The sequence below is a fragment of the Microcebus murinus genome, chromosome 14 (assembly GCF_040939455.1).
Source record: "Microcebus murinus isolate Inina chromosome 14, M.murinus_Inina_mat1.0, whole genome shotgun sequence".
In the NCBI taxonomy this organism is placed as follows: Eukaryota; Metazoa; Chordata; class Mammalia; order Primates; family Cheirogaleidae; genus Microcebus; species Microcebus murinus.
Window position 1 is genome coordinate 71,733,352 of NC_134117.1, and position 18,587 is coordinate 71,751,938.

The 18,587-nt window shown below is 53.8% G+C and overlaps 1 protein-coding gene across 1 annotated transcript in view; it reads left to right on the forward strand.

Annotated features, from left to right (window-relative positions):
- The first annotated feature begins 17,860 nt into the window (after window positions 1–17,860).
- The window catches only part of LOC105860105 (rho GTPase-activating protein 22), a 28,991-nt gene continuing 28,264 nt past the window's right edge, over window positions 17,861–18,587 (forward strand). Inside the window, exon 1 of the mRNA XM_012744580.2 lies at window positions 17,861–17,985. Within this exon, the coding sequence (XP_012600034.2) occupies window positions 17,910–17,985 (76 nt within the window). The 5' untranslated portion in view covers window positions 17,861–17,909. The remainder of the gene's footprint in view (window positions 17,986–18,587) is intronic.

Sequence of the window (18,587 nt, forward strand, 5' to 3'; positions counted from 1 at the left end):
AAGTGTCCCTTCGTGGGAAGAACCAGCCTCCCCACACCTGAGGTCTGCACGGGTCCAGCCCTCCGGAGAATGGAGAGTTAAAGCTTCCAGAACCTTCCTTGGCCGTGGGTGGCCGGAGTCCGTGGATACCTGCTCCTGTCGTGTGCCAGGGCCGCTGCGCTGACACCTCTCGTAAGGCAGGGCCGGTCTAGCGTGCACTGGGCTCTCGCTCCTTCCAGGCTGGCCTGGGGCAGCTTCCCGCGCAGGAGCCGTCGTCTCAGGCCTGAGTTTGTGGGGCGCAGGCTAGGGCGCGGCGGCCGTGGCAGCCCTGCAGCCCAGCTAGGCGCTGAGCGGCCGTGGCAGCCCTGCAGCCCAGCTAGGCGCTGAGCGGCCGTGGCAGCCCTGCAGCCCAGCTAGGCGCTGAGCGGCCGCGGCCGGGAAGGCAGGCCCCGGGGCGGCGCCAGCAGGCCTGGGTGGAGGAGGACACGAAGGCACAAATCACAACTGGGGCCCCTCGCCCGCCAGCTCCGGGCTCGGGAGACTTACCCGCGGCGCGTCTCAGGGCCGGAGCAGGGTGGGACGGGTCCGTTACTGCCGTCTGCTCCGCCAGGCTGTGTCCTCTGAGGCCAGACTCGGGGCTCTGTCGCCGTGTCCCGGGACACAGCACGCGGCACACATTTACGCGGGGCAAGCCTTCAAGAAGCGTTTGTGGAAGGGAGAAAGGGAGAGGGGACTTGGGAGCGGGTGGCGGGGGAGATGCGGGGATGTCTGAGCTCGGCCCGACGAGTGCGCGGGAGTCCGCCAGCTGGGCAGGCGGCAAGGCAGCCAGTGGGGACACCGAGGCGTGAAGCGTGCGGCGTGCCCAGGGCCCGAGGCAGGCGGAGTGCTGGGTGCCGGGGAGATGGGGCAGCTGGCTGGGGCTGGAAGGGCGTCACCTCCTCACGGAGGAGCCCAGCGGGCAACGCAAACGGGATGCGAGGGCAGGGCGGGACTCTCGCGGGACGGGTCCGGCCGGCCCCGCGCCCTCACTTCGCAGTCGGCCCTGGGAGGGAAGTCGCCGTCCGCCTCCCGCGGCCGCTGCCCGGCAGGGTCGCCCAGACCTGCGGAACCGCAAAGGGAGGCTCCCAGGGAGACGCTGGTTTAGGGACTGCAACTGCGCACGGGGCTGGGCTGGCGACGGGGAACCTGGAGCCGAAAGCGTGTGGCGATCGCGTGGGGCATTTTCTGAGATTAAAAGCACTCAAAGCCCAAGGCAGGCGTAGCCTCTCCAGCTCCAAACACAGGAGCTACTGCCTCTCTTGACAGTGAAAATAAATTCAGTCTTTGGTCACGAAAGTCATTTGTGCCCCGCCCTCGCATGGGCGCGCGCGCACACACGCACACACGCGCACGCACACACACGCACACGCGCCCACACGCACACACGCACACATACACACGCGCACACACGCACACACACACACACAGAGCGCCCCTGGGGAGAAGCAGCCTCTCCCGCCTGTTCCGGCCCTGCCCTCCCCAGAAGCCAGCCAGGCCCAGCGCCCGGCTGCCCTTCCAGAAACACTGGCCACTGTGTGCACCGCCTCTCCTTTATGCTTTTCCCGCATAGCAACGGCACGTCCCAGCCGCTGCACTCGGTTTCACCGCCTTCTGCTTTTTGGATATACCTGATCTGTTTAGTCACTACATTATGTGACCTGGTGGATGGGCAAGCTGTTCCCAGTACCTCCTTATGCAGATGTGCAAGTTTATCTGAAGAGTAAATCCCTAGGGATGAATTGCTGGGTCATATAAAATTTTGACAGATATTGTCAAATTATTCCCCAAAGAGGTGTGTCAGAATTTCCTTCTGCCAACAGGGTAAGGAGCTGCCCACTTCCTTGCCATCTCCCCATCAGTGGGTGCCTCCAGCTTCGAGCCACCACCCCTCGGGGCACCAGGAAACCCTGCACTGCCCCCACCTGCCAGGAATACGTGGTGTTAGGTTTACTTCACCTGCCATTTTATCTTAGATCCCACTTTGATTTAGATTTTAAAATAGGTAACAACATAGCGCAGAAATCAAAAAGCAGAAAGCTGGTCTCCCTGCATCGCTGCCCTGTAGCCACCCCAGAGGAGCTCAGCTCCTAGCAGTCCCTTTCTCCTTCAGAGACACTTCACACATATTCAATCAACAAGTGTGTCTTCCATTCTCCCTCTCTCCCTTTGCAAAAATGATGGCATGTTACTTAACAGTATCTAGTGGAAAATATTACAAATCCTGGCATAAAGTGCATCCCTCGTTTTTTTTTAAATTTTTTTCCTTTTTATTTCATCATATTATGGGGTTACAAATATTGTTAAGGTTACATATATTGCCCCTGCCATCCCTCCCCCTCCCACTGTGTCAGAGCTTCTAGCGTGTCCATACCCCAGGTGGTGCGCACTGCACCCATTATGTAAGTACACACCCTCCCCTCCTCCCCTCCCACCTGCCCGACACCTGGTAAAAGTTTTTTTGTTTTTTTTTTTTGACATTTTGGTTACATTTTATATCTTTGCCTCTCCCTAGGAAGGGTTAGAGGTATGCCCTTCCCCTCCACAATTCTCGCCACATCTCTAAGATGTGGGTCCCCCCACCCCCGAATCCCTGGTGAGCACCACCACCATTTGAGCCCCATAGTGTTAATCAGTCAGTACCAATTTGATGGCGAGTACATGTGGAGCCCATTTTCCTGATCTTGTGTCATCTCACTTTGGATAACGGGAGTAAGCTTAATCCAGGATAGTACAAGCAGTGCTAGCTCGCTGTCATTTCTTAGACTTGAGTAATATTCCATTGTGAGCATATACCAAATTTTGATTATTCACTCATGAATTGGGCAATTGGGTTGTTTCCATGTCCTTGCAATAGTGAATTGTGCTGATATAAACATTCGGGTGCAGATGTCTTTATAATAGAATGTCTTATGCTCTTTCAGGTAGATGCCTAACAATGCTATTGCTGGGTCGAATGGTATTTCTATTTCTAGCTCTTTGAGGTATCTCCAAATTCTTTTCCACAAAGGTTGCATTAATTTGCAGTCCCACCAGCAGTGTAAGAGTATTCCTGTCTCTCCACATCCTCACCAGCATTTGTTGTTTTGGGATTTCTTGATACAGGCCATTCTCACTGGGGTTAGGTGGTATCTCATTGTGGTTTTGATTTGCATTTCTCTGATAATTAGAGATGTTGAGCATTTTTTTATATGTTTGTAGGCCATTATTCTGTCTTCTTTGGAGAAGTTTCTGTCCATTTCCATTGCCCATTCTTGGTTTTTTTAACACCTGCAAAGCACTACATTTTGTGGATAAATATCCATCACCTCTCTAGTTTGTCTTTTTCACTTTCATTTGTCTTTTCACTTTCTTTTCTCTGCCACTCAAATATTTTTAACTTTCATGTAGTTACATTTCCTTTTGTGGTCTCTGGTTTTTGAGTCATACTTAGAAAGGTACTCTCCACAATTTTATACACAATTTCTCCCATGGTTGAGCCTGGTACTTTTATGGTTTCATTTTTCATCTTTAAATCTTTGGTCCATCATGAATTTTTATTGAGCTGTAAACTGTGGCATCAAGATCCAATTTGGTTTTCCTCTGGGTGGGTTTCTTGTTGTCTGTATCCCATGTATTAGTTAATCCATCTTGCACTCACACATTTGAAATAAATCCTTAATTACACTGCAGACCTCCCCATGTGTTTGAGTCTTTCTCTGGTCATGTCATCAGTGCAATGCTGTTTTAATTACTGTAGTTCTGCACTCTGTTTTAATAATTGGTAGGTCTGATAAGGCTTATAATTTTTTTTTCAAAAGTGTACTTGCTATTTTTGCTTATGGACTTTTAAAATCAATTTGTCTAGTTTAAAAAGAAAGGCTATTAGCACTGTTAAATTTATAGACTCAATGGGGGAATTGGCATCTCTAGTATGCTGCATTTTCCTGCTTATGTACACAGTGTGCATTTCTGTTTCTTCTAATTGACAAATGGATTGTAATTTCTGTGTGTTAATTTTGCAGCCCACTAACTTACTGGATTCTTTTGTTGCTTACAGTGGTTTTTCAGTTCATTGACTTAGGACTTCCACATATATAAACAGGTAATCTGAAGAACAGTTACAGCAAGAATGATAACCCCACACCCTCCTCTCCAGCTATAGCTGTGCGCCCTTTCCCTTGTCCAAGTGCATTGACTTCTAGCAGAATGCTGAGTAGCAGGGGCAGGCGTGGGCATGCTGTGCTGCTGTCTGTGGCCCTGATGGGCAGCTGCCAGCGTCTCTCCATGAAACCCAGTGTTGGCTTTGGGTCTATCTGTGTGGAGGAAGGACCCATCTCTTCCCATTTAATGTAGAATAATTTTTTTTTTTTGTCAAAATGGATGTTCTTTTTGTCAAGTGCCTTTCTGGGCCCCCCACCCCGTCCCCTGCAGCTTGTGGAGGTGCTGGTGCAGCACCTGTGGCTCTGGTGGCTTCGGTGCCAGCCTGCTTTCTGCTGCAGAGAGCAGAAAAGCCCACCCGGCCAGCTTGAAGCTCAGAGACACATTACTCTCACGGCCCAGAGGTCGGCAGCCCTGGCTGAGCGGTCCGGGCGCCCACTCTGTCCCCTCAGCCTGCTGGCCCTGCTCACAGGCCCTGCGGTCACAAGAGGACCGCCAGCCATCAACAGGCAGGACGCCTCCTCCAGGAGGCTCTCTTCGTGGGGTCCTTGGGAGCAAGGGAACCTTTCTCAGCTACCCGCCAGGAACTTCTTGCATCTCCGTGGTGGTGCATCTAGTTTTGGGACAGCCTGTAAAACAGAATCTTTTCATTTTTTTTAAGATCGTTCGCATGTGGTAAGTGCGACATACGTCAAGCTTGTGATCAGGTCACTGAGCCGCTCCCCCGCTGTGGGCGTCCCCGGGCTCCAGCGTTGCGCCGTGCGGGCGTCCTGGGCTTCTGGAGCCCTGCGTGTGCGCTGTGGCCGCGCCCTGTGCCACCAAGAGCTTCACCTCTGGCTCCAGCTCGCCCGAGGTGGCACCGGTGCACGCGCGGGCTGTGAGGACTCCCCGGGGACAGGGCAGGGGCGTGCGCGGGCGGCTGCTTCGGGCCGGGGCTGTCCGTCTCTGCGCTGGGACGGCGGGCAGTGCAGGGATGCGTTTCTGGCACACACGGGCGTTTCCCTGAGTCCGGCCCTCACAAGGTGGGCCCGCCGGGCCTTAACGCGGACACCTAGAGGCCCTGGCGTCAGACACGCCTCCGTCCAGGGCCTCCTTGTTTGCCTCGAGATGAGATGAGGGAACCCTCTCAGGGTAGGGGCTGCCGGTCCGCGTGTGGGCGCAGCGGGTGCGGCCTGGGGCGAGCGCGGGAGGTGTGGCGGGGCCCTGCAGGCCGCCCGCGGCTGCCTTCTCCTTCCGTGGCGGCAGCCCGTCCTCAGAAAACAAAGCCAGGGGCTCCTGATTTCAGGTCAGATGGAAGCTGCCTGTGGCTTTATGGAAGCGGGCTGTTCCCTCTTTCTTTGCAGTGCCTACCACACGCTGGGCACAGAGGGAAGCAGGGCCCCAGGTGAGCAGGAAGCTCCCGCTCCACTCAGCCCGACGCGTGTGCTGCTGATGGTCTGCCTCCCGGGAGGGCCACGCCTCGGCTCAGCGCCAGACAGGACAGGGCCAGGGCCCAGCGCTGCCCTGGGGGACAGAGCAGAGTGGGGAGGGCGCTCACTGCGCACCCCGCCCTGTCCCCAGCCTGCAGCTCCTGCGAGTGAGCCACAGTGGCTCAGGGGACTTGGGCTCCTTGCTTCGTCCTGTGCCCTGGCACTTCTCTGCCTCTTCCTTCGGGTCTGTTTTTCTAGAGGGACTCCCTCCCTCCCTGCCAGTCAGACCCTGTTGCCACACACACAGAGGCCTCAGACGGCCTGACACCTGGCCTCACATCTGACACGTGGTTGGCCCACAGTCCCAGCCCGGCACTGCCCCAGCACCTCCTCTCTCCCCTCTGCCTTCCTTTCCTCTCTGCATTTGTGGCAATACAAGGCTTTCTGGAAACCCAGAGATGAGCTGTCAGCCTCCTGTCATCCCTGGCTGAGGGCTGCCAGGAAGGGAGGCAGGAAGCCCAGTTGCCCCCAAGGAACCCCATCTTCTGTCGATCGTCCTGAGGAGGTGGGCTGTGGCCGGGGAGCCTGAGGCTGCACAGGGGAGACAAGGCCAGTCCCGCTGCCCTCCAGAAGCTGCCTCACTTCTGCAGCTGAGCAAGCACGTCCTGCCTTTTTGGTAACTTCTACATGGGAGGCCCAGCCCTGTGTGTAGAGGCAGCTTATTATCCAGGCCCCACGGTCACCCCCAAGGGTGGGTGAAAGGTGGTCAGCACCCCAGGAGGTCGGCTGGCGTGGGAGCCTCTGCCCTGGCCCCTGCACACAGCCTCTGGTAGTCAGGTGCAGGCAGCTCGCTCTGAATTGGGGTCTGGGGAAAGCTGAGTGTAAGTGGCTGTCAGTCCAGCGGTAGGTGAGCCACCTTGATCTGACCCCTCAGTGCCCAGAGGTGCACTGCACACACACCCACCAGAGATGTGAGCCCCTTAGGGCAGGATGCAGGTGGGAGCCTGCCCTACCTTCGTTGCAGTGAGCTAGGAGGGAGAATCCATACAGTACCAACCCATAACTCTTGGAACAGATTTCCTTGTCTGGTGTTACTGGTTTCTTGCAAAGATTCTGGCCAGCACCAGGTGAGAGTTCAGCAGGCACCTGGGGGCAGGCGGCAGGTAAGACCATGGGGAAGGAGCTCAGGTTCCAGCAGCTAAGGTTGCGAGAGTGACTGGAACAGGAGGCCCTGGAGGCAGCAGCTCTGGCCTGGGAATTTTGGCCTTTCCAGTCTTAGCTGTGTCACTGTGGGCAAGGTAGGCCATCTCTCTGAGCCCAGTTTCTTTACCTGCATAATGAGGTTGTAACACCTCACTGAATGGTTACGGAGAAGATAAAATGCCATGGTGTATGTAACTACCTGGCACAGAGCCTGTGCATGGTAGGCGGCGGCTGCAGCTGTTATTTACTGCCATTGTCACCTCCTCGTTGTTACTACGGGGAGAGATGAGAGGATGTTCACTGCCGGATCCCACTGCCCAGGACCCCTGAGGCAGCAGACCACAGGGGAGGTGTGCTCCAGACTGTACTGCGACAAGGTGGGGATTGTATTCATCAACTCTTGCTGTGTAACAAATTACCCCAAACTTAGTCTCTTAAAACACCAACATTTGTCATCTCAGTTCTTTGGCTCAGCTGGACCCTCTGGCCCAGAGTCTCTGTCGGGCTGATGCAGGTGTTGGCTGCAGCTGTGGTCTCATCCCAAGGCTCGGCTGATGGAGATCAGGTCAAGCTCAGTCGCAGGGCTGCTGGGAAGGGGCGGTTCCTTGAGGGCTGTTGAATGCAGCTCCTCGGTGGCCCAGCTGTTGGTGGGAAGCTTCTCTCATTTCTTACTGTGTGAGCCCCTCAGGGCAGGTGTGCAGCCCGCCGCTGTCAGAGCCAGGAATTGAGGGAACGGGAGAGTGTAAGATGGACGCCACAGTGTCGTTGTGACCTGATCTCAGAAGGGACATCTGCCACTCCTTGCCACGTTCCATTCATTAAAAGCAAGTTGCCAGGCCCAGCCACGCCCGCGAGGGGCGATCGCACGGCGGGCGCGTCCCAGGGGGCGGGCGCACCCCGCAGGCTGGCGGGGCGGCCGGGGGCCAGCTCTGCAGCCAGACTCGCCCAGGGCAGAGCCCAGCCCTCCGGCGGGAGCGCCTCGGGAGGCCGGTCGGCAAGGGCGTCTCCCCGGCTGCCCGGGGCAGGCTCCATCTTACTGGTCATGTGACCGCGGACAATTCATTCTCCTGCTTCAGCCTGTTTTCTCATGCGGAAGTGGGTGTCCTGTCGCTCCGCCACGGAGGGCTGCGGCGAGGGTGCTGCGCTAAAGCACACAACGCTCTCGGAGCGGTGCCCAGCGCTCAGGCAAAGGGGACGATGGAGAACGTCCACCTGTCGCTTCCCCAGCGCCCCGCGTGTGTCCGCGGTGCCCGCCGCGTTCCCTGCGCCGCTCCCTCTCCAGGCACCGGGCTGGGCCGTGGGGACACGGGCGCAGGTCTGCTGGCCGCGCCGCGCATTCGCGTGGCAGAGACGTTGCGTCGGCATGTGTCCAGGCACGTGGCTGCTTTCCCTTCCGGAAAGTTCTGTGGAGACAGACTGGAGGCCCCGGGCGGGAGGCGGCTCCTCGACAGCACCCCCACCAGGCAGGCCTCTGACGGGCGCCGGGGCAGAGCTGGGGGCAGCCCTCGGCCGAGCCGCGAGGCCGTGGCGGGGCTGCGCGGAGGGCAGAGTGGGCCCGGGAGGCCGGCGGCGCTGGAGGCCCAAGGCCGCGCCGGCGTCGGGTTCGTTCCAAGACCAGTCGGCCTCCTGAAGAGCGTTTTCCTTGTTGGAGGGGCGGGTGGGTGGGCGGGTGGGCTGGCGGAGGAGGCGGCGAGTAACGGGCGGGCGGCGTTGACAGGAAGAGCGCAGCCGGTGCTCCGCACTCGCCGGCCACGCTGGCAAGGCGGCCCCAGCCTCCCGGCGGCCCTGCGGTGCCGCTCCTGGCGCCCAGTCTCGCCGCCTGGCGTGCGCAGGCCCCATAGGCTGGCGGGGCAGCCGCCGCCCCAGCGTGCGCAGGCCCCATAGGCTGGCAGCTTACTGCACAGAAAGAGTCTGCAGCAGCTGAGTTCAGATCCTGCCTGAGCCACTTCCCAGTGGTGACCCTGAGCCATCAGACGCTCCTGGAGCGTCAGCTTTCCTGCCTGTGACGCAGACCCGCAGTCCCTGCCTCAGAGGTATGAGGGCACACACCAGACACCACGTGCAGGTGCCGTCCTGCCCAGCACCTGGCTTCTTTGTCCCAGTCAGTCATCCCCAGAACCCCAGGAGGTGGGTCCGGTTAGTGGCCTTATTTTGCTGATGAAGAAATGGAAACAGGATCAAGTAACTAGCTCAAGACCACATGGCCACCCAGCACTGATATTTATCAGGCTTCTCCCAGGTGTTCATGAAGCAGCTGCCCTCCACCAACCTGGTGAGGTGGGCTGTGCACCTCCACCCCGAGAGGAGGGCCCTGATGCACAAAGCTGGTGGGGCTGGGGTTCCCGAGTGCTGGAGGAACAGGATGGACCCCCCAAGGCAGTCAGGCCCAGCGCTGGGCACTTACCACGCTTGGGGTGGAGAATCAGGAAGGAGCCTTTGGCAGGCACCCGCACTGCAGGACAAGCAGGTAGACCTCCCGCCCACAGGGGTCTCAGCCCCACCCCGGACAGTCCCAACTTTACTTCCCTGAGAAGTGCAGAAGTTCCCCAGGAGAGACAAAAGGCCCCAGCCCAGCACCCAAGGGCAGAGGGCATGGGCAGACTGTGCCAGCCATGCTGCAGGCAAGTGCCCCAGAGTGCCCATGCACCTGGTGGCCATCGGGGCCTCTCCTCCCACCGAAGCCCTGGGACCCTGCACCATGCCCTTGTGGCCTGCCAGGCACCTGAAGAGGAGCAGGCATCTGTCTAGGGTAAGTGGGCAGCCAGGGTGAGCAGCAGGCTGCGGGAGCCAGGCCAGGAGACTGGGGAGGGCGATTACCTTCAGAAGGGAGAGTGGGGAGTAGGGTAAAGAGAAGTGGATGGAGGGAGAGGGAGCAGGGCAGGTGCCCCTGGCCGGTGGGGCTGTCATGGGGAGGCTGCCCTTGGGGCATCTGTGCAGGGAACTCCAGCTGGCTCATTGCCCAGGGCTGGCACCACAGGCATAGGCAGATCTCAGGATGTCTGAGGGTGCTAGGTGGTCCTCCAACACACACCGTCTCCTGGTGCACCCCCCAAAGCCAACACACACCATCACCACCAGCTCTAGTTTATACTGACCCTTACTCTGACCACTGAGTACATGAAATGTGACAAGTGCAAATCCAGATGTACTATTAGTGCTAAATACACACCATATTTTAAAGACTTGGTGCAAATATGTGTGGAAAAAACTCAATTTTTAATTGATTACATGTTGAAATTAATAATACTATTTTGGATATATTGGAATAAATAAAATATATCATTAAAAATAAATAAACCTGTTCCTTTTTACTTTTCTTTTCTTTTTTCTTTTTCTTTTTCTTTTTTTTTTTTTTTTGAGACAAGAGTCTCGCTTTGTTGCCTGGGCTAGAGTGCTATGGCATCAGCCTAGCTCACAGCAACCTCAGACTTCTGGGCTCAAGCTATCCTCCTGCCTCAACCTCCCGAGTAGCTGGGACTATAGATGTGCACCAGCATGCCTGGCTGTTTTTTAAAGTTTTGTAGAGACAGGTTCTTGGTCAGGCTGGTCTCTAACTCTTTGCCTCAAGCGATCCTCCTGCCTCAGCCTCCCAGATTGCTAGGATTATAGGTGTGAGCCACCATGCCCAGCCCCTTTTTACTTTTTTAATGTAGCTATATTAAACATTTAAAACTGCACATGTAGCTCACATTATATCTCCATTGTACTATGTTGCTCTAGACAGCTGTATCTGGACAGCTGGTCTTCACTGCTGGGGGTCAGCTGTGGGCCCTGTGCGGGGGTCCTGCTGCCCCGGCAGTCAGTAGAATGACAGTGGGCCCTGTGACAACCATACATTGCTGCTGCCACTTTTTTCTGTTATTTTTTTGTTTTTGTTTTTCTTTTTTGCACCTGTCAGCAGGAAGTGACTGTTTTTTTAAAAAAATATTTTTCATAAGCCCTGGTAGAGAAGTGCAAAGCCACTGTATAATTTGATTAATTAGAGTGACAGCTTTTTTACCTGAACATCATGGACTGAGCCCTATGGGTTACAGTGGCTTGCAAAATGCTTCCATGCATATCATTTGCTTTTTATAATGAAAATGTTCACATGGAAATGCTGAAAGCCAGTTCTTGTCCTAGAAGCCCTGCCAGGATCTGCTGCATTGTGGAGCCACCTCCTTCCCCTGAAGCCCTTTGCTTGGGTGCAAAGAGGGACTCTCGAGGAAGTTCTTAAGTTCAGGAACTTGGAGGGGAGAAAGCCTGTCTGGTACAAGAAGAGCTGACACCTGGGGCTGGTGCCCTTGAACAGCCAGAGGCTGAAGTCGTGAGCACAGTGGGGTTGGGATGGGAGCCTGGGTCCGAGTTCACTGGTACCTACATACACAGTTCAGTTATAGCCGGGATGTATTTCCAAACATTTCTGGGCTATAGTTTCCTTCCCTTTAAAATGAATGATGGTGCATTTTTGGTTGTCACAACTTGGGACAGAGGGAGAGGCTGCTACTGGCATGCAGTGGGTAGAGGCCAGGGACGCTGCTAAATGTCCTGTGCACGGGACAGTCCCCCACACCTCATGATTGCCTGCCCCAACAGGTCAGCAGGGCTGAGGCTGGGAAAACCTGCTCTGTGTTGTGTTTAATTGAATATGAAAATCAAAGCAAGCATTTAGGGAGTGTGTGCGAGCTCCCAGGTGCTAAGCTAAGGGACTGTCCCATTTCTTTCTCCCAAGAAGGTAGGTACTCACTCTCTTCACCTTACAGGTGCCTGGCTCTGACACCAGGGGAAGTTCCAGTGGAGGAGCGAGGGTTGACCCTTAGAGGTTGGGCTTTAAGCGCTGCCCAGACGGCCTCAGGTGCCTGTGACATGCCAGGGGCGCGTAAACACGGTGCACACGGATGGGTGGGAAAGAAAAGGGAAAACTAGGAACAGTGATAACAGACCCTTGATTTTCATTACAAAATTCTTTCTGAAATATTAGCTGGCATAATTTGTTTTCTTTAAAGTTAATACTAATGTTTTCTAAGTAAGCATAGACAGTTGAATGCTGTAGAACATCCCAAAGTTTGCTGAAGTAATGCATTTCATCTTCCGTACACCCCCTCCGTTGGCATACAGGAGATTCCATATTGAGAAAAGAGCATGAGTTCATGAGTGAAACGCACCTGGGTTTGGATCCTGGCCCCTCGACTTGTTTGTTCATGAGCTAAATGTTTAACTTTTCTGAACTCCAATGTCTTCCTCTGTAAGACGGGGTCAGCCACACTCCTTCCTAGGCTGTCTTCGAGGGCTGCCTGTGACTGTGCGTGGTGAGTGCCTTGCACAGTGTGTTATGCATGCGAGGCCCTGGGACGTGGTAGTAGGCCTTCTACTTCTGGACCAGATGAAGGACAGGGACCTGTTTACCCTCCCACCAATAAATCCCTCCCACCAAAAAAACCAAAGGGGAAAAAAAGGACAAAATATATGAAACAATGCTTGCAAGATACTGGACATGAGACAGTGAAGGACTGTGACTCCCCAAGAGCCGGGAAACAAACGAGGTAAGCCCTGCACACGCCCCAGCTGACTGCCTCGAGAGAGTTTCCAGGCTGTGATGCAGGAAGGGGAAGCCCAGGTGGAGCCCGCTGCACCCCATGAGTTAAAGAGCCAGAGCTGAGAGTCGGAGGAGACCAAAGCAGGGCAGCACACTTTGAATACTCACTGCGGGCTGGCAGGTCACGAGATCAGCTGCTTCTCCCGGCAAAACCAGGTCCCTTAGATAGTGTCGCCATGGAGAATAAGAAATTGCTAGGAAATGAGAGAATAAAAGAATACATAGAGACTAAGTAAGGTATAGTTTTATATGAATAAATCAGATAAAGCAGGGGTACTCAGGAGTCTGCACCACATCTCTGTGAGTAATGCAGCATTAAGGTTAGATTCACGTAGGTTTTTAAAATCATAGATATTAATTATTAGTTGCCAGGGTAACAGATTTACCTATCAGATAACTTTGGTTGCTATGGGTAACAGGTAGTTTTGGTTAGGGTTAAAGGTCTTTTTTAAAGGGCTTTTAACAATTTTTAATCTATCTAGATGAACAAACAGTTATAAAGTCTTTTAAGGACTAATTTAAGTTCTAAGAGATAGTTATCAATTAACAGCGGAATAACAAAGAGGTATGTGGCTCTGTATTTTTTGATATAGTTATTATAGACTTAAGGCAGACAGTCAGGAGACAGCAGGAAGCCCATTTTTACAAAATAAATTGTTTATATCCACAGAGGCTCGTCTTTTGCCTAGGGCACTCACTGTCTCCGGCTCCCATCCTGTGAGCCAGATATTTACCTGTCTTGTCTTTCAAGAATAGGAAGATCTCACAGATCTGAGATAATGGGGAAGCCTCCTGGAGAACACCCATACTGGAGCTTTGAGAGCCCCCCAAGGCAAGGCAGCCCTTGGTGGTGAACTAATGAGTTCACATATTTCTTCAGGGCAAAACCCTGCAAACTCCTGTTGCAGACAGAGGCAACAAAGGCTGACCAAATTCTTTCCAAGAACCTAAATTCATCCCAGAAGAAGACTCAAGAATATTTATAGGAGTACAGAAATATCCAGCATCCAACCATTTTATAATCACAATGTCTGGCACCTAATCAAAAATATCAGGAATGCAAAGAAGCAGAAAAATATGACTCAGAATGAGAATAAGCAATCAATTGAAACCAACCTAGAAATGACACAAATTTTAGAATTAGCAAAGATATTAAAACAGTTTTTATAACTGTATTCAATATGGTCAAAAAGTTAAGTAGATACATGAAAGATGTTTTTTAGAAAAAGATCTAAATTCAACTTCTAGAGATCAAACCTACAATGTATGAGATAAAAAATACACAGAATAGCATTAGTGTTAGATTAGATAGAAAGATGATGTTATATTCGAGATTTGCAGGGCCGCAGGACAGAGAGACAGAGTCACCGAGGCTGTAATTATCAAAAGGAGTTTTATTGTCTAGCTCGAGCTAGGGTCTGAGCCCCCAGAGTGCCAGCTCAGTGGCCTCTTCTTCGGGCAGGGACCCTCCTTTGTGTGCTAGTGCCCTTTTATAGCTAAGTTGTTTACACGCTGATCATGCATCCGCCCCCACAGTGATTCTTACTTCATCCTGCCCCTGATAGGCTGTAATCTCTTCCGGGTCCTAGCTGAGAGACTCAGGTTTCTGCGTTCTTTGTCTTTCTCCTCTGCATCCCATAATGTACTCATAATGCCTTGCGGTTAGCAAACAAGCAGTAAACAGAAGCTGGAAGGTGTCCATTGTCCTTATAGCCCAGTATCTTACATTGAAAAGATTAGCAAATTTGAAGACAGAATAGAAACAATCTGTATTAGTTTTCTGTAGATGCTATGACACATTACTACAAATGTAGTGGCTTAAACAACACAGATGTGTTATTCTGTAGGTCAGAAAGTCTGACACAGGTCTCACTGGGTACAATTCAGGGTGTCTGCAGGGCTGTGTTCCTTTCTGGAGGCTCTAGGAGACAATCCATGTTCTTGAACTGGCCAGCCTGTACAGGCTGCCTGCATTCCTCAGCTCCAGGACCCCTTTCTCTGTCTTTAAGACTGAAAATGACAGATCAAGTCCTTCTCACCTTGTATCACTCCCTCCTTCTGCAGTTACATCTTTCTCTGACTCTCTTCTACCTCCTCCTCCACTTTTCAGGACCCTCATGATTACACTGGGCCCACCTGGACAGTCGAGGACAATCTTCCTATTTCAAAGCTAGCTGGTTAGCAACCTTAATTGTCCTTTGCTGTGTGACCTAACCTATTCACAGGGTCCAGGGACCAGGATGGGAGTGTCTTTGGGGGCTATTATTCTGCTACCACACTATGCAAAAGTAAAACACAGAGAAAAAGGAATTTAACAAACATAAACTGAGCACCAGTGGGGTAACTTCAAGTGGCCCAATATACCTGTAATTGGAGTCTCAGAGGAGGGCAGGAGGTGGGATAGAAAAACATATTTGAAGTACTAATGGCCAAAATATTCCAAATTTTATGAAAACTGTAGACTCCCAAATCTAAGAAGTTCAGTGAATTCCAAGTACAGAAAATATGAAGAAAACCACACTGAGGCACATCATAACCAAATTATCCCAAACCACTGAAACAGCAAAAAGACACCTTATATACAAAAACAAGTATGACAGCAAATTTCTCGTGAGAGACAATGCAAACAAGGAGATAGGAGCCTCATTTTAAGTAGAGATTTCTTAGATTTCTTAAAGATTTCTTAGTTATAACACCAATACACTCAACAAGACAAAATTGATGAAATGGACTTCCAAAATTAAACACTTCTGCTCTTGGGAACACACTGTTAATAGAATGAAAAAAAAAAAAAAAAAGACATGGACTGGGAGGAATATTTCCAAGCATATATCTGTTAAGGGCCTTGTATCTGGAATATGTCAAGAACTCTCAGAGCTTACTAATGGCAAATAAGCAGCGCATTTAAGAATGGACAAATGGCTTGAAAACCTTCCACCAGAGAAGGCACACAGATGGCAGCCAAGTATGTTAAAAGAGGCCCAGCATCACCGGGCTTTGGGGATTGCAAATTTAAGCCCAGAGTCACGCCCCACACGCCTGTGAGAAAGGCTGAAAGCGGCAGGCGGCCGGGGGGCGGGCTGCTGCCGGGCGCCACGTGTGCAGTGGCTTTGGGAAACAGTGTGTGGCTGTCTCCTAAAAAGCGATGCGTATATGCAAATATGCGTGAGCAAACGTACACATGTAGAGAAACACCTAAGAAGTTGAACACACAGGTTCAGAGAACATGGGCAGAACCCTGGGCAGGGCACAGCCGGCGTGAGCGTGCCTGCCAACCTCTGGGCAGGAGGGATCCGAGTTTTGTGGGACCTGAAGCTTATATGACCCGGGTAGTGCTCTTTAGGGAAAAGAACTTAACAATGAGAAACTCAAGATTAGGTACGAAAGTGAGTATTTATGACAAATGAGTAGCCACAACACATTCCTGGAGCTGTGATCTGCAGCGGCCTGTTTTCTGGGTGGTCTGGAGATGCTTTTCTACAAATGCTTATGTAGAAAAGTTTCCTGGTGGCATCTGGCGTCCCTCCCCTCCTCGGACACTCACCCCTTCCAGCCGTCACAGCCCAGGTGGCATGCAGAGCCACCGCCCCAAGGCTGAGCCGCTCCTGGGCGGCAGCGGGGGTGCCGCTGTGTGCTGCGGCCGCAGGGGCAGGGTCTCGGCAGCTCACCACCGCCTGAGTGTCGGCGCCCAGCGCCCAGGCCTTGCTGTGGGACCCTCGGCCGGGAGGAGGACGAGCGCGCCCCCTACCCTGCTCCAGCCTGAGAGCAGCCGCATCCTTCCAGCTGTCAGCTGAGGGCGGGGGCTGGCAGCGCGCTTGGAGCGTGAACCCCTGGCCCTGCCGCTCATCAGCCCTGTGAGCTCAGACAGTTACTCACTTTGTGCCTCAGTTTCCTCATCTGTGAAATGTGGAGGTAACAGTACCTCCCTCAGGGTCCTTGTGGAGATAAAAGCACCCCAGAGGGCGGGCGAGGGTGTCAGCTCACTCACAGGACGGTCCGGCCGTCCGGTCTGCTGGCAGCCTCCGCAAGGCGCCGGACCTGGCCGCGCCCAGGAACACGTGTCTCTGGGAGTCACACGCCACCAGCAGGCGGCCCTGGATCGGGGCTGAGGCTGTGGGGCCTTAGGCGAGGAACAGTGAATTATATCTTATGGACGTGGGGTGAACTTGTTCTGGAAAGTCCCCTAGATTAGTCATAAAGTTCAGTATGAATGATTTTTTTTTTTTTTTTTTGAGACAGAGTCTCGCTTTCTTGACCAGGCTAGAGTGAGTGCCGTGGCGTCAGCCTAGCTCACAGCAACCTCACACTCCTGGGCTCAAGCAATCCTGCTGCCTCAGCCTCCCAGAGTGCTAGGATTACAGGCGTGAGCCACCGCGCCCGGCCAGTATGAATGATTTTATGTATGACCCAAAGGCTGATTCACCTACATGTGAAAACTGGAGGACCCCTAGAACTCTCGTAGGGGAAAAGTCAGTCCCTAAGCGGCTGTCAGAGTTTCCTGTCCTGCCTTTGGGTGTCGACATGGTGTCTAGCTAGGAGTAGGGACTGTTAGGTTTATTCTAGGTGGGAACCCGAAAAGCATGTCTAGGACAGAATGTGGCTAATGCAAAACTGAGGCTGTACAACAGCCGCAGGGGTCTGGGGAGTCCGGGCTTTGTCGACCTGGCAGACAGAGGCAGCCAGCACTCCCCCCCTCCCTGGTGGAGACCAAGCGGTCCCTCCCCAGCTCTCCTGATAAGGATGACGCCAGAGCAGAAGGATGGATGTGACTGGGCAAAGCGGTGGTAGGAATTAGTTATTAAAAAAAAAAATTGCTACAAACAACTATTCTGCCCACCATCTCTACTGCACATAGCAGGACATAATTCTTCACCTGCCAGTTGGGCCCAGAAACGAAGCACTGAACAGCGCAGGTGGGAGGGGCTCGCTGTCCCGTCCATAAAAACCCTCAGTAGCCCCCTTCTGTGCTGACTCTTTTCGGACTCAGCCCACCTGCACCTGGTGAGCAGCCAGCCGCGCCGCTCCCACACAGCCCGTGTGAGACGTGTCCCGTGGCCGTCCGTTTACCCTCTCAGGGACAGGTGAGAGTTCTGGGCGCTGTGCTCCAGCCTCGGCGACACCAACACCCATGGAGACCGGCCTCCCCTGGGGGGCAGCTTTTGAGCCAAAGTCAAAAGGGCACAGCGACGTTGAGGTGTGCACTTGAGCTGGGCAAAGCTGATTGAAAGCCACACTGCTGAGGCCACTCTGGGTCACTGCACTTCTCTGAGCGGCCTAAGATCCGCATGCTGTTTTCCTAATGGTTCCCTGAGATGCTTTGAATGATCTACTTGGACATGGAGGAGTAACACAGCGAGGCTTCGGGAGGAAAGAGCTGTGTGAGTGTGAGCCGGACGGGCCGGAGGTCGGGGCAAGCACCAGCCCTCCCCTGGGGCTGGAGTGCAGGGAGGGCGGACAGCCACTGCAGGGCCGCGCGGGGACCCTGTGGTGAGCCTGTGTCTCCCTGTCTTGCAGGTGGTGCCGGGGAGCAGGAGAAGGTGCCGGCCAGCCCGGAGGCGCTCCTGCTCATGGCCAGCTCCCAGCGTGACATGGAGGACTGGGTGCAGGCCATCCGCCGGGTCATCTGGGCCCCGCTTGGCGGAGGTACTGCTCGTAGCTCGCGCGCCCACCCTCTAGAACCCTTGCCTCCAGGTAATCACGGCCCCTCTCGCCTGGGACTTGCTGCTGTGTCCCGCGTCTCTGGCGAGCTGGCCCTTCTGCTGCCAGCCCTCGAGAGTCACCCACCCCACTAGTGTCCCCAGCAGGCCCTGGCAGGGGAGGTCAGGCCGACGTTCCAGAGCATGCCCTCCTCCCGCCGGGGTCCTGGGGCTGCCGTGAGCTCGCCCCACTGCGCCCAGACCCCTGCTGGCTGCTGGTTGGGCGGGGGTCTGCTCACACACTTCCCGTCAGACAGGCGTCTGGGTCTTGCTTCCTTCCCTCTGCCAGCCTTGCTGCGGCCACGCGGGGACACTACGCTGGCCCAACCCCCCCCTTGGTCTGAAAGCAACGCTTGCCATTTACTTACTTCCTCCTTTATTCAAAAACACTTATTGGGTACCTAAAACATACTGGGTCTATTCCAGTTATGAGGAATTTAGTGGGAAACAAACACGCCATGTCTACCCTCCCCCGCCTCCATTCTCTGTGGGAGAGATATGGCAGACAAGGACATGTGTCCCGTGAGGGTGGTGGTGAGAAACTCAATG